The 11,773-nt window shown below is 35.8% G+C and overlaps 2 protein-coding genes across 4 annotated transcripts in view; one reads left to right on the top strand and one right to left on the bottom strand.

The window, feature by feature from the left end:
- Positions 1-5,526, top strand: part of unc119a2 (unc-119 lipid binding chaperone a2) — a 15,034-nt gene extending 9,508 nt beyond the window's left edge. For both annotated transcript variants that reach the window (XM_014016879.1, XM_014016878.1), the window contains exons 3-6: positions 500-613; positions 2,344-2,443; positions 2,546-2,718; positions 4,267-5,526. In XM_014016879.1, the coding sequence (XP_013872333.1) occupies positions 500-613; positions 2,344-2,443; positions 2,546-2,718; positions 4,267-4,379 (500 nt within the window). In that variant the 3' untranslated portion in view covers positions 4,380-5,526. The remainder of the gene's footprint in view (positions 1-499; positions 614-2,343; positions 2,444-2,545; positions 2,719-4,266) is intronic.
- A 4,149-nt stretch (positions 5,527-9,675) lies between these two features.
- slc13a2 (solute carrier family 13 member 2) overlaps positions 9,676-11,773 on the bottom strand; it is an 18,219-nt gene continuing 16,121 nt past the window's right edge. For both annotated transcript variants that reach the window (XM_014016876.1, XM_014016877.1), the window contains 3 exons: positions 11,485-11,646; positions 11,264-11,401; positions 9,676-11,172 (listed from right to left, as the gene is read on the bottom strand). In XM_014016876.1, the coding sequence (XP_013872330.1) occupies positions 11,041-11,172; positions 11,264-11,401; positions 11,485-11,646 (432 nt within the window). In that variant the 3' untranslated portion in view covers positions 9,676-11,040. The remainder of the gene's footprint in view (positions 11,173-11,263; positions 11,402-11,484; positions 11,647-11,773) is intronic.

The following is an 11,773-nucleotide window of genomic DNA, read 5'->3' as shown; positions in this document are numbered from 1 at the left end:
ACATCTGGTGAAAATTTCATGTCATTAGCACCTCTAGTAATATATTTACTGAGAAAAATGGTGACGTGTTCAATACTTATTTTACCCGCTGTAGTTTATCCTGTTTTTACATAACATCATTCTTTTTTGTAATTTAGGTCATATTAGAACATTACTCTCTGTTTTTCATTTTCTAAGACTCTGCTGGAACTAAATGTTGGATCCCAGCTGAAACATGCTTTAGAAAATATACTAAACTACGGAAGAGGATTAGGGCCACTGAAAAAACAAAAAAGTAATTCTGACTTTAATCTCAGAATTCTGAAATTGAAGTCAGAATTACTCTTTTTTTAAATCTTTTTTCCAGTGGCCCTGATCGTCTTCCGTACTACACAGTCTTTGGTAATTTTTGACGATAAATGTCAGCAATTTTATTCATGCACTTTATTATTATTATTATTATTATTATTATTATGCATTTCTTTTTTGTAATTCCTCTTTTTCTTCTTCTTCTTCTTAGATTATCTGTGTGGCCCAGAGGAGAACATTTACAACATCGACTTCACAAGATTCAAGATCAGAGACATGGAGACCGGCACTGTTCTGTTTGAAATCACCAAACCTCCGTGCACAGGCGAGTCGCTGAATAACTCTGGATTTTTCATGTTTAATCTGAAGCACTGACATTAAACACATCAGAAAGCAGCTCTATACATTGTTACACATCATACATTCTCATAGAGAAACACWACGTCTATACTCAGCCCGTTAATTAAGGAAATTTGGGTTTGGTARATTAWTTCTTYGCTTCTTGACAATAAATCCTGTATCAGGCACCTGATTGGCAGCATCTGGATATACYAGAAGCTCAARACAAGAGTCAWTAACTWCAAAATAAGCAGTTTGKYAGRGAAGATCTGGCAATTTTTTCTGGCTCATCCCACAAATGCCTGTTCCTTACAAATGTGGCACCATTTRAAAGGGAAYTAACAGGCTTTCCAACATTGTAAGATTTATTGCCAAGAAGCAAAGAAATAATCTAYCAACTTTYATTASTTTTTGTGCAAAGCACTTCTTCTATGWATACTTTTTGGTTTGCTGCAGTTTTAGTTCGATCTGTTGCCCATGTTCCATTCTTTCAGCTCATATTCTGACAATATATGGTTCAAAGGGCAAAATAAACCGAATGGCTTTATAAGATGAGGTAAATAMAATCTGACAAATAACCAAGAAGCACACCTGTTTTAACGAGTAGAAGTGATTCAAAAGTGGGAACAGAAGAGCTGATTGTGAACATGGAGATGGTGGTTAAAATACAAACCTGGTGACCAGAAATACTATAGGAAGGCTACAGACATGTTGTTTTTTACTGAATTGACAAAGAATAAGAAAATAAACAAAACTTTTAAACCAGCAAGCAAAATTCACAGGAAAACATGAGAAAGCAGAACAATAATTTACAGAAGAGCATTGCATTCACCTAAAAAAATTGACTCCTGATCCAATAAATACGAGATAATGATCTCATAATTATGAGATAAGATGTCCTAATTATGAGAAAAGATCTCATAATTATAAGATAAGTCATAATTATGAGAAAAGATCTCATAATTATGAGATCTTTTCTAATTGTGAGATAATTATGAAATAATGTCATAATTATAAGAAAAGATGCCATAATTATGAGATAAGATGTCATAATTAAGAGAAAAGATCTCATAATTATGAGATGTTATAATTACGAGAAAAGATCTCATAATTGTGAGATAATTATGAGAAAAGATCTCATAATTATGAGATAAGATGTCATAATTACGAGATCATATGTCATAATCTTATCTTGTGATTTTGAGATTTTTTTCTCATAATTATGAGATCTTTTCTCAAAATAATGAGATCCTGATCTCGTAATTATGACATCTTATCTTGTAATTATGAGATCTTTTCTCATAATTATGAGATCTTTCCTCGTAATTATGAGATAATATCTCGTAATTATGAGATCCTGATCTCGTAATTATGACATCTTATCTCGTAATTATGAGATCTTTTCTCGTAATTATGAGATCCTGATCTCGTAATTATGAGATCAGGAGTCCTATTTTTTTTAATTTGGTGAATGCAATGCTCTTCTGTAATAATTAGTTTGATTGGTAGAGAAAATAAAGAATTTTCAAAAAAACTGAACACAAAACGTGACGTAAACTCAGCGCATAAAGTTCATTATTTTTATTCCACAACAGTCCAGTGGGGTTTTAGCTTTGTTTAGAAGAGCAGAAGGTTCATGATCCATGTTTGCTTTGGTCAAGTACTTACAGTGACTGTCTATGACTGAAAATATTTTATTTGTTATTTCCTCTTCAGATAAAGCAGGACAGAAGCGGGACATCGACCCAAACGCCGGCCGTTTYGTCCGTTATCAGTTCACGTCTGCTTTCCTTCGACTGCGACAAGTTGGRGCCACGTGAGTGAGAACACACATAAATCAACTGAATTAAATAAAAAACTTCATCTTAAGAACATCTGACTCACACACTTTCCCTTTTTTTTCTTTTTGTTCTTCCAGAGTTGAGTTCACAGTCGGAGACACGCCAATAGAAAACTTCCGGATGATTGAGAGACATTATTTCAGAGAAAARCTGCTGAAAAGCTTCGACTTTGAGTTCGGCTTCTGTATGCCCAGCAGCAAGAACACATGTGAACACATCTACGAGTTCCCCCCTCTGTCTGAGGACATGAGTGAGTCTGAATCCAACAAATATTCATAAAAACTGCTGTTAGAGCTTCATGCGCAGTAAGAAATCAGGGATGAACTAATAAACTTTATGTTTGGCTTTGAAGTCAGATTATTTCCTGAAATGACACCAAAACTGTGAACATTTTTTAAAATAATTTGTTAATTTTCTGTTGTAGTTTGTTTTCTTCTTTCAGTGAGGTAACAACAAACAACTTTTCATGTCTTGGTGTTCTCATGTTGCTTCATATGATAAATATATATTTATTAGATAATGAGGAATTTAACTATCTAGGACAAGAACTGCTTTTCCCACCGTTCTATTCTCTATCACAAAGTGGGATTCTATGGAAAGATCGTGAATAAATACTATCCTACCTGTTAAAGGGATCCCCGATTAGTTGTAACATTAGACTTTATTTGATAAACATATATTTTAACTGTAAAATAAAGACTGTAAAAATACTGTAGGATGTTCAGTTTTYATAATTTTTAAACTAAAAGTTTAAAAATATATTACACGGATGGGGCCATTTTATTTACACACAAAGCATTCTGGGAAATTGATGACATCAACTAGGTCATCGACACGAGGCTGCTAGTGAGCTATATCCACCCTGAAGGTTAATCTTGGACAATATCTGAYGATCGACTCTTTTAAATGAAACCAGAGAGCGTTGACAGAGAGGAGAAGGTTTGTTTGTCATGTTAGCACCAAGCTAATACCTATAAGGCAATATAGCATGAGGGCTAACAGACTAAGCTGAGGTTCTTCTTCCATGAAGCAGCTCTGTTGTCCTCCATCCATATTTTCAGTTCCAGGCTGAGTCATTTCTACCTTCTCCTCTCTGTCAACGCTCTCTGGTTTCATTTAAAAGAGTCGGTCATCAGATATTGTCCAAGATTAACCTTCAGGGTGGATATAGCTCACTAGCAGCCTCGCACCGAGGACCTAGTTGATGTCATCATTTACCCAGAATGCTTTGCGTGTAAATAAAATGGCCCCGTCCATGTTAAAATATATTTAAAAAATTACAAACTAAACAGCCTACAGTATTTTTACAGTCTTTATTTTACAGTTGAAATAAATGTTTATCAAATAAAGTTTAATGTTACAACTAATCGTGGATCCCTTTAAAAACAAGGCTGATGTAAAAGATGATAGAATAACCACTTAAATATCTTTGAGACTAGAGTTGTTTTAAAATAATCAGATTAGCTAATAGCTCGCTAATCCTCCAAACTGAGGCTGCTTAAAGTGTCATCAACAGCAGGTAAGATGTTCATTGTTAGTAACCTTTCCACAGCTCCTCACTTAAAAAAAGATCTAAGCTACTGCTCAAGTTATTTACAACAATTGGCTCCTGTTTTTAGCTACATAACATCCCAAACGTTTTGATATTTTTGCCTGTTGGGATTAACTTAGATCTGTGTAATTATGAAGCTTGCAGAGAACTTTGCTTTTTCCGAAGGTGATGTTGTTTCCTTCTGGTTCAAACTGAGATCTTATGGTTCTTTGTGTAAGAACAACTGTGATGTTTGTCTGCCTACAGTCAGAGAGATGGTCCTCCATCCATACGAGACACAATCCGACAGCTTCTACTTTGTGGATAATAAGCTGGTGATGCACAACAAGGCGGACTACTCGTACAACGGCGGGACGTAGAGAGGACACACACACCTGGAGAGATGAGTGGATATATGGACCAAAACCTGAGGGACGATCAGAGAACGGTTCTGGGTTTGACTTCCTGTCTGTCTTTTTGACAGGTTGGATCCAGGAACAGACATCTTTGTTATATCTGTGTGTGCGTGCGCGCGTGTAGAGGTATGATTTAAAAACAAAATGCTGTGCACACACAAACATAATGCACACACTGGTGTGTAACAAACCAGCAGGTGAACATTTTTTAAAAGAAATCTCAGAAGCTCTTTTGCTCTTTCGCCACGTCGTTTAAAGAAACGCTCTTCTTATGCAGAAAGAAATTATTTTTTTCATTCCTGTGGTTGTTAGAGGAACAAATCGTGCATTTAAAAACATGTTTATAGGACTTTAGGAACAAAAAAATCTATTTCTCTGATTCAACGAGTGCTTTTGATGTGTGTGTTTCTCGTCCTTTTGTACGATTGTCGGAGTGTCAGCATGAGAACTGCTCTGGTTTAAAAAAAGACAATAATTTAAATGTGAGTTTTAGAGTAGATCACCAGAACATGTTAGCAGAGTTTCTTCACAGTAAATCAGTCTTATTTTATTTCTCATTTCCTTTGGTCCTGGTTTGTTTGTTGAGTTGTGTGACTTGTTCAGACAGTGGCGCACACACTGTGTGTTTGTTATGTTTTCTCAAAGCACAAGATTTTTTACAACAATAAAAAACGTATAAGGCGAACTGGTCCGGTACGACCATAAACATACTTTACATCACCATGTTATTTTGTTACTTCAGATCTTCTGGAGTGGGTTTTTCATTGAAACAATACAAACAATCAGCATCTTACCTGCTGCAGATAGCTCTTTGAGTGACTTCAGTTTTGAATGGATTGGTGAGTTAATGCGAATGAACCGAACCAGAACCTAAGCGGGTTACGACTGAGAAGATAATCGACTCAAATGTTTTATAACGGTTTATAAAAAGCTAGTTTTATAAACTTTAACATCAGTTTTTATATTACATGGTTATCTTAGCAGAAATATGATGTTCCTGTGGGAAGTGCTACAGCTGTCTGCTGCTGCTGTTTTGTTTCTCTGAACTACCACAGGATTGTACAATGCAAAAACTGTCCACCTAACCAAGTTTTAAAATCTTATATCAGCCAAAAAGTCCTTTTTGATCTAATTTTGAGACTGATTTACTAAACAAGAACTGATTGTGTAAGAATGATAATCTTGTTTTCAGAATGTGTAAGATTATTTGTCTTGTTAGTCTGAAAATTTGACTCAGATTAAGTCAAAAATTTCTGCCAATGGAGTAAGAAAACTTTACTTGGTAAGATTCTTGAAATAAGAAAAAAATGAGTCGAAAGTATTTCAATCTTAGCTACTACCACAACAAGTTTTAGCTTAATTACAGTGAAATTCACTGACTTATGTCTGTGTTTGTGCTAAGATCAGTCGTCTGCGGAGGTCATCTTAAATTTGGTTGACTTTAAAAATAAATCAGTTTTAGTTGTTCCTCCAGTGATGACTTACAGAAAATTTCATTTAAACCTGGTGTGTAGTTCATGAGTTATTTTGCTAACAGACAAACGTTCACTGTGACAGGTGGTTCATCGTCCACAGCAGAGTAATAATATGAAACTGACTGAGTGGTAACGATTTACAGCGGGTAAAATAAGTATTGAACATGTCAACATTTTTCTCAGTAAATATATTACTAGAGGTGCTAATGACATGAAATTTTCACCAGATGTTGGTAACAACCCAAGTGAYCCATACATACAAAGAAATCAAACCATAAATGTCCAGAAATGAAGTTATTTGTAATAATGTGGAATGGCACAGGGATAAAGTATTGAACACGCTTACTGAAATTTATCTAATACTTTGTACAAAAGCCTTTGTTGTCAATGACAGCTTCAAGACGCCTCCTGTATGGAGAAACTAGTGGCATGCATTGCTCAGGTGTGATTTTGGCCCATTCTTCCACAAACAGTCTTCAAATCTTGAAGGTTTCGTGGACCTCTTCTATGAACTCTGATCTTTAGTTCTTTCCATAGATTTTCTGTTGGATTCAGGTCAGGTGATTGGCTGGGCCATTCCAGCAGCTTTAGTTTCTTTCTCTGAAACCAACTGAGAGTTTCCTTGGCTTTGTGTTTGGGCTCATTGTCTTGCTGAAATGTCCAGCCACGTTTCATCTTCATCATCCTGGTAGATGGAAGCAGATTTTTATCAAGAATGTCTCTGTACATTTTTCCACTCATCCTTCCTTCAATTATTTGAAGTTTGCCAGTACCATATGCTGAAAAACAGCCCCACACCATGATGTTCCCACCTCCAAACTTCACTGTTGGTATGGTGTTTTTGGGCTGATGTGCAGTGCCATTTGACCTCCAAACATGATGTGTATTCTGGCATCCAAACAGTTCAATGTTGGTCTCATCTGACCAGACTATATTCTCCCAGTATTACACAGGCTTGTTTAAATGTTGTGCAGCAAACTTTAAAGGAGCTTCAACATGCTGTTTCTTCAGCAGTGGAGTCTTGCGTGGTGAGCGTGCATACAGGTCATGGTGGTTCAGTGCATTACTTATTGTTTTCTTTGAAACAATCGTACCTGCTAATTCCAGGTCTTTCTGAAGCTCTCCACAAGTGGTCCTTGGCTCTTGGACAACTCTTCTGATAATTCTTTTCACTCCTCTGTCAGAAATCTTGCGAGGAGCACCTGGTCGTGGTCGGTTTATGGTGAAATAATGTTCTTTCCACTTCTGAATTATGGCCCCAACAGTGCTCACTGGAACCTTCAGAAGTTTAGACATTCTTCTGTAACCGATGCCATCATTATGCTTTGCAACAATAAGGTTGTGAAGGTCTTGAGAGAGCTCTTTACTTTTACCCATCATCAGATGGTTCTTGTGTGATACCTGGCCATCATTTGGGACTGAACCAGCTGATATTAACTTGCACTGACAAGGGGCAGGCTTGCTTTCTAATTACTGAGAGAGTTCAGCTGGTGTCTTGGCTTTCACTGCCTTTTTACACCTCCCTTTCTTCATGTGTTCAATACTTTTTCCCTGTGCCATTCCACATTATTACAAATAACTTCATTTCTGGACATTTATGGTTTGATTTCTTTTATGTATGGATAACTTGGGTTGTTACCAACWTCTGGTGAAAATTTCATGTCTTTAGCACCTCTAGTAATATATTTACTGAGAAAAATGTTGACATGTTCAATACTTATTTTACCCGCTGTATAAGCTGTGACATTTTTGAGACTAAAGCTGTTTCACTTTAGAATCAACTTTCATTTCTCCAAACTGAAGTCCTTCAAAGAGCTGGATCCCATTTCTGACATATCAATTCGTCACAGAACTCCGCTTCAAAAGAGTCGGATTGTCGCTTTAATGCGATTAAAAGAAAACCTGTGAAAGTTTCGCCTTTTGGGTTCAAGTTCAAGTTTGCTCCAGATGATCTGTTTCAAGTTGAAAAATGTAGCACAAATTACCTTTATGTCATGTTTTTGTTCCTGCGGTCATCCTCGGCAGGTTTTGTTAAATATCCGAAGCGTCTCGGTTTCGCCTTTAAACTCTTTTGTGCACATTTTACAGAGACACAGCTCGACTCGAGAGGATCCGAATCATCTTTTACATTTTTATTTGAGCCATATCCTGCACTGAGAATACTGTTCATTTTCATTTCCTATCATAAATCACTTCTAAACGCTAGTTGAGCCAAGTTCATGGGGAAAACTACTTGAATCCACTTTTGTGTTTGGACGGTAATTCAGATTTTATTGGAGTTTTTTTTTTTTTAGAACAAAACAAATGTGGTTCAAGATGTAAAACGCACCGAAGGGAACTCAGCCGGAGAATAAACTTGAATGTTTTGTGTTAAAAAAAAAGAAAAAAAGAAAAAGAAAGTGATGCAGATATTTATAGAAGAGAGATTTAAACATGACCAGATGTGAATCGTGCAGATTATTTTGTTTTCTGATGTTGGTAAGACTTAAATTTAAAAAATTWATAAAGATTTATTGGATTTTTTCCGAAGTGTTGTGGCGTCTTGAATGAGGAAATGAAAGAGACACATGGTTTGCATGATGGTGTTTTAATATCAGAGCCAACATTTAATGATAAATGTATATCTCTCTGGACGTTCTGTCTTTGTCCCCTTGTATTTTTTTTCTCGTTTATGACAAGCGCTCCCAATAAACACGACAGAAACTGGTCTTTGCTGCCCCGGCTTCCTGTTGGCAGCCTCTTATCTCACAGTTACCCTTCAACCACCTTTTCATCTGAACATGCTGTTCGCTCATTTATTAACATCAACCTGACATTGATTTGTGGGCTACTCCTTCCTCAGTGCTGACGGTCAGCTTTTAGATAATAGCAGCAGGTGCACCACTTTCAAATCAATTACACAATTTACACACATCTTTGTTTAAAGTGCTGATGAAATGTACATTTCAGTGTTTGATAAGATTAACTGGGGTTCCGTTGGGTCCGATTTTAGGCCTRTACCTGCTGAGCTGCAGGATAAAATGTGGAAAAGAAAAGGATGCTGATGTTTTGAAAGGTGTTTTTGCACTTATGAACAGTTAATATCTTACCTGTTGCAGATAGAGTTCAGTTTCAAGTAATAAAAATGTTTTTTTTCTGACTGGTTTGATCTAGTTTTAACAWAGCAAAGACTAAAATGGATTATTATATTTATTATATATTTTAAGCCTGTTTGTGCAGTTATTACCGGTAAAATATTAAGATATTCTCTGTGTTGTTAAAAAGTACCTCGAAGTGATACTTGAGTAAAAGTACATGTATCTTATCATAAAAAATACTTTGGTAAAAGTTAAAGTCTTTTCTAAAAAATATTACTTGAGTAAAAGTCTTAAAGTATCTGATAYTTTTTGTACTTAAGTATAAAAAGTAAATTTCTGACACAAAATCTACTTAAGTACTAAAAGTAAAAGTACTGCGTAAAAGTGAGCAGTTAGATTTTCCTAAATGACATTTATTGGGAGGTGACTTCTCCAAAAAATAATTTTTTCTAACAGCATGCAGCTGTGAAGGGTTGTGTACAAAGTAATACTGTGTCAGAATGGTATATATTTATACTTCTCATCCAACCACAATTAGGAGACACAATTTATCAGGATAGTATTTTTTAAGTAATAACAACTCAGAATAAAATAGGAGTAACGACTTTCTACTTCTTATCTTTTTAAAAAATGTACTGAGTAGAAAGTGCAGATAATTGTGTAAAAATAAAATGAGTAAAAGTAAAAAGTATGCTGAAAAATAATTACTCAAGAAAAGTACAGATAACCAAAATTTCTACTTAAGTACAGTAACAAAGTATTTGTACTTAGTTACTTTACATCTCTGGATATTTTTGCAAGATTTGTTATATCTAGCTGATGCAGGAAGAAAACGCACAATGTGCAAATAAGCATATAATAAAAACAAGAGGTGTAAGACTTTATATAAGTGTTCATGTGGATTTGTTTGTACTGGAGTAGTTTAAAGAGCAATAATCCAATTTGGTCTTTTGTTTGTTAATCCTGTCAGAACTAAACTCTATTTTTCCATAATGAAGTTGTTACTGAAGCTTTCTACAACAGGTAAGATGTTATTTATTCACCACGTTTAGCTACGACAGTTAAAAGCTCWTTTGTTTTTTTCAAGCTCTTGCATTTTATCTGCTTCAGAAACTTATCCTTATCAGTAATAGAGCAGGTTCAAGTGGACTTYTTGTTTATAAGAACCATAAATGGACCATCTTGTATTAAGACATGACTTTTCTCGTAAAGAAACTTTCGTTAGAATGAATTTCCCCATTTACCCAATTATAATACCAGTTGATGAAAAAAAGGATTATATTGAAAAACGTAGCAGAAACTTAATTTTTCAATATTAATCTAAAAAACAATACAAGTGCAGCATATAAATAATCACCTAAAATTTTCCACKTTGGTGTTTAAAATTACAAAAAGAAAAGTCGGTGTGTGTTTGGTGTAATAAAAAAAAACATTGATAAAGAAAAACATGCAACCAAATAAAAAAGACTTACAATGAATTAAGCTTACGGTAATAAATTAAAATTAACTGATACAGTTAATTCAGCCTCTTATGTTTCCATTGTGCTTATGAAAAAATCCAGCAACAATCAGAGTAAAAGCCAACCCGTGAGCGTGATCTGTAAATGATAAACGGGTCGATAAAATGTCGACACTTGCAGGACGATGCTCACGAGGAAACAAGCATCCACTGTTTCTGGTTTGTTCCGTCCCTGACACCAGGAACTGCTGTTCGCTTAAAGTTTAATATTAAAGCTGAAAGCTCAGAAGCCTTCAGTAAATACCTCGGTTGTAATTCTTAATTTAGAAACACTAACTCCATTSGAATATGTGCTGTTGCTATTTTTATCATTATTATGGTGCGCCAAATTTGTAATGATCTAATTATTCAAAACTGAAAACAGCTTTCTAATGCGGATGTCACTTTTTTTGTTTAAAGAAAACATATTTTCTTAATGACGTTTAGGTGTTGGAGGCCTCTGAGATCCAACTTTTTGTTCAATTTAGGGCAAAATATACATTTTTAGACTAAATAAATTAAAGTAAAACGTTATTTTAGAAACACTTTTTGGTTTGGCTTTATCTCCCTGAACCTTAAGGGAGACTGTGTGTGTTGTTGGCCCACTGAGGGAAGGTGCCCATGTTGAACATGGCGTAACCCCAGGTGTTGATGCCCAAATTAATGCAGAGAATTCCAATGATGTTCAGCATGAAGCCCGTTTTTACCTGAAGGAACAGATATTCAGTAATATATCAGATATTAGTTAATACAACTAATGACTTCATCAACTCTCCACCAAATCATCTCGACTCTCACCATGTCTATGACTTTGAGGTTTCCAAAGGAGAAGGCGATGGCGTTGGGGGGCGTGGCCACAGGCAGCATGAAGGCCAGAGAGGCAGCGATGGTGCAGGGCAGCATCACGTACAGAGGGTGTATCTGGATGGCTGTGGCCTTAACAGACRCAAAACAACATGCGTTACACTCAGGTATCCACAACGAAGGCTTTGTGTTTGTGTTTGTGGAGTTTTGTGTACCATGGAGGCCAGGATGGGCAGGAAGAGAGTGGTGGTGGCCGTGTTGCTGGAGCACTCTGTAAAGGTGGCGACGAGGAGGGACAGCAGGATGGAGATGGCGAAGGGGGGRATCTTCTGTAGGGGCGCCAAACTCTGGCCGAGCCATTTGGACAAACCTGATACCTAAAAACACAAAATCAACCTGACTGTGGGCTTTAACACAAAACACAAAATACTGTGTATAATATATATAATACATGTATAACACAAAACACAAAATATTGTATGTAATATATATACAGGGTATATA

Source organism: Austrofundulus limnaeus, unplaced genomic scaffold (genome assembly GCF_001266775.1).
Source record: "Austrofundulus limnaeus strain Quisiro unplaced genomic scaffold, Austrofundulus_limnaeus-1.0 Scaffold157, whole genome shotgun sequence".
NCBI lineage: Eukaryota > Metazoa > Chordata > Actinopteri > Cyprinodontiformes > Rivulidae > Austrofundulus > Austrofundulus limnaeus.
This window is presented reverse-complemented; position numbering and strand designations above follow the sequence as displayed.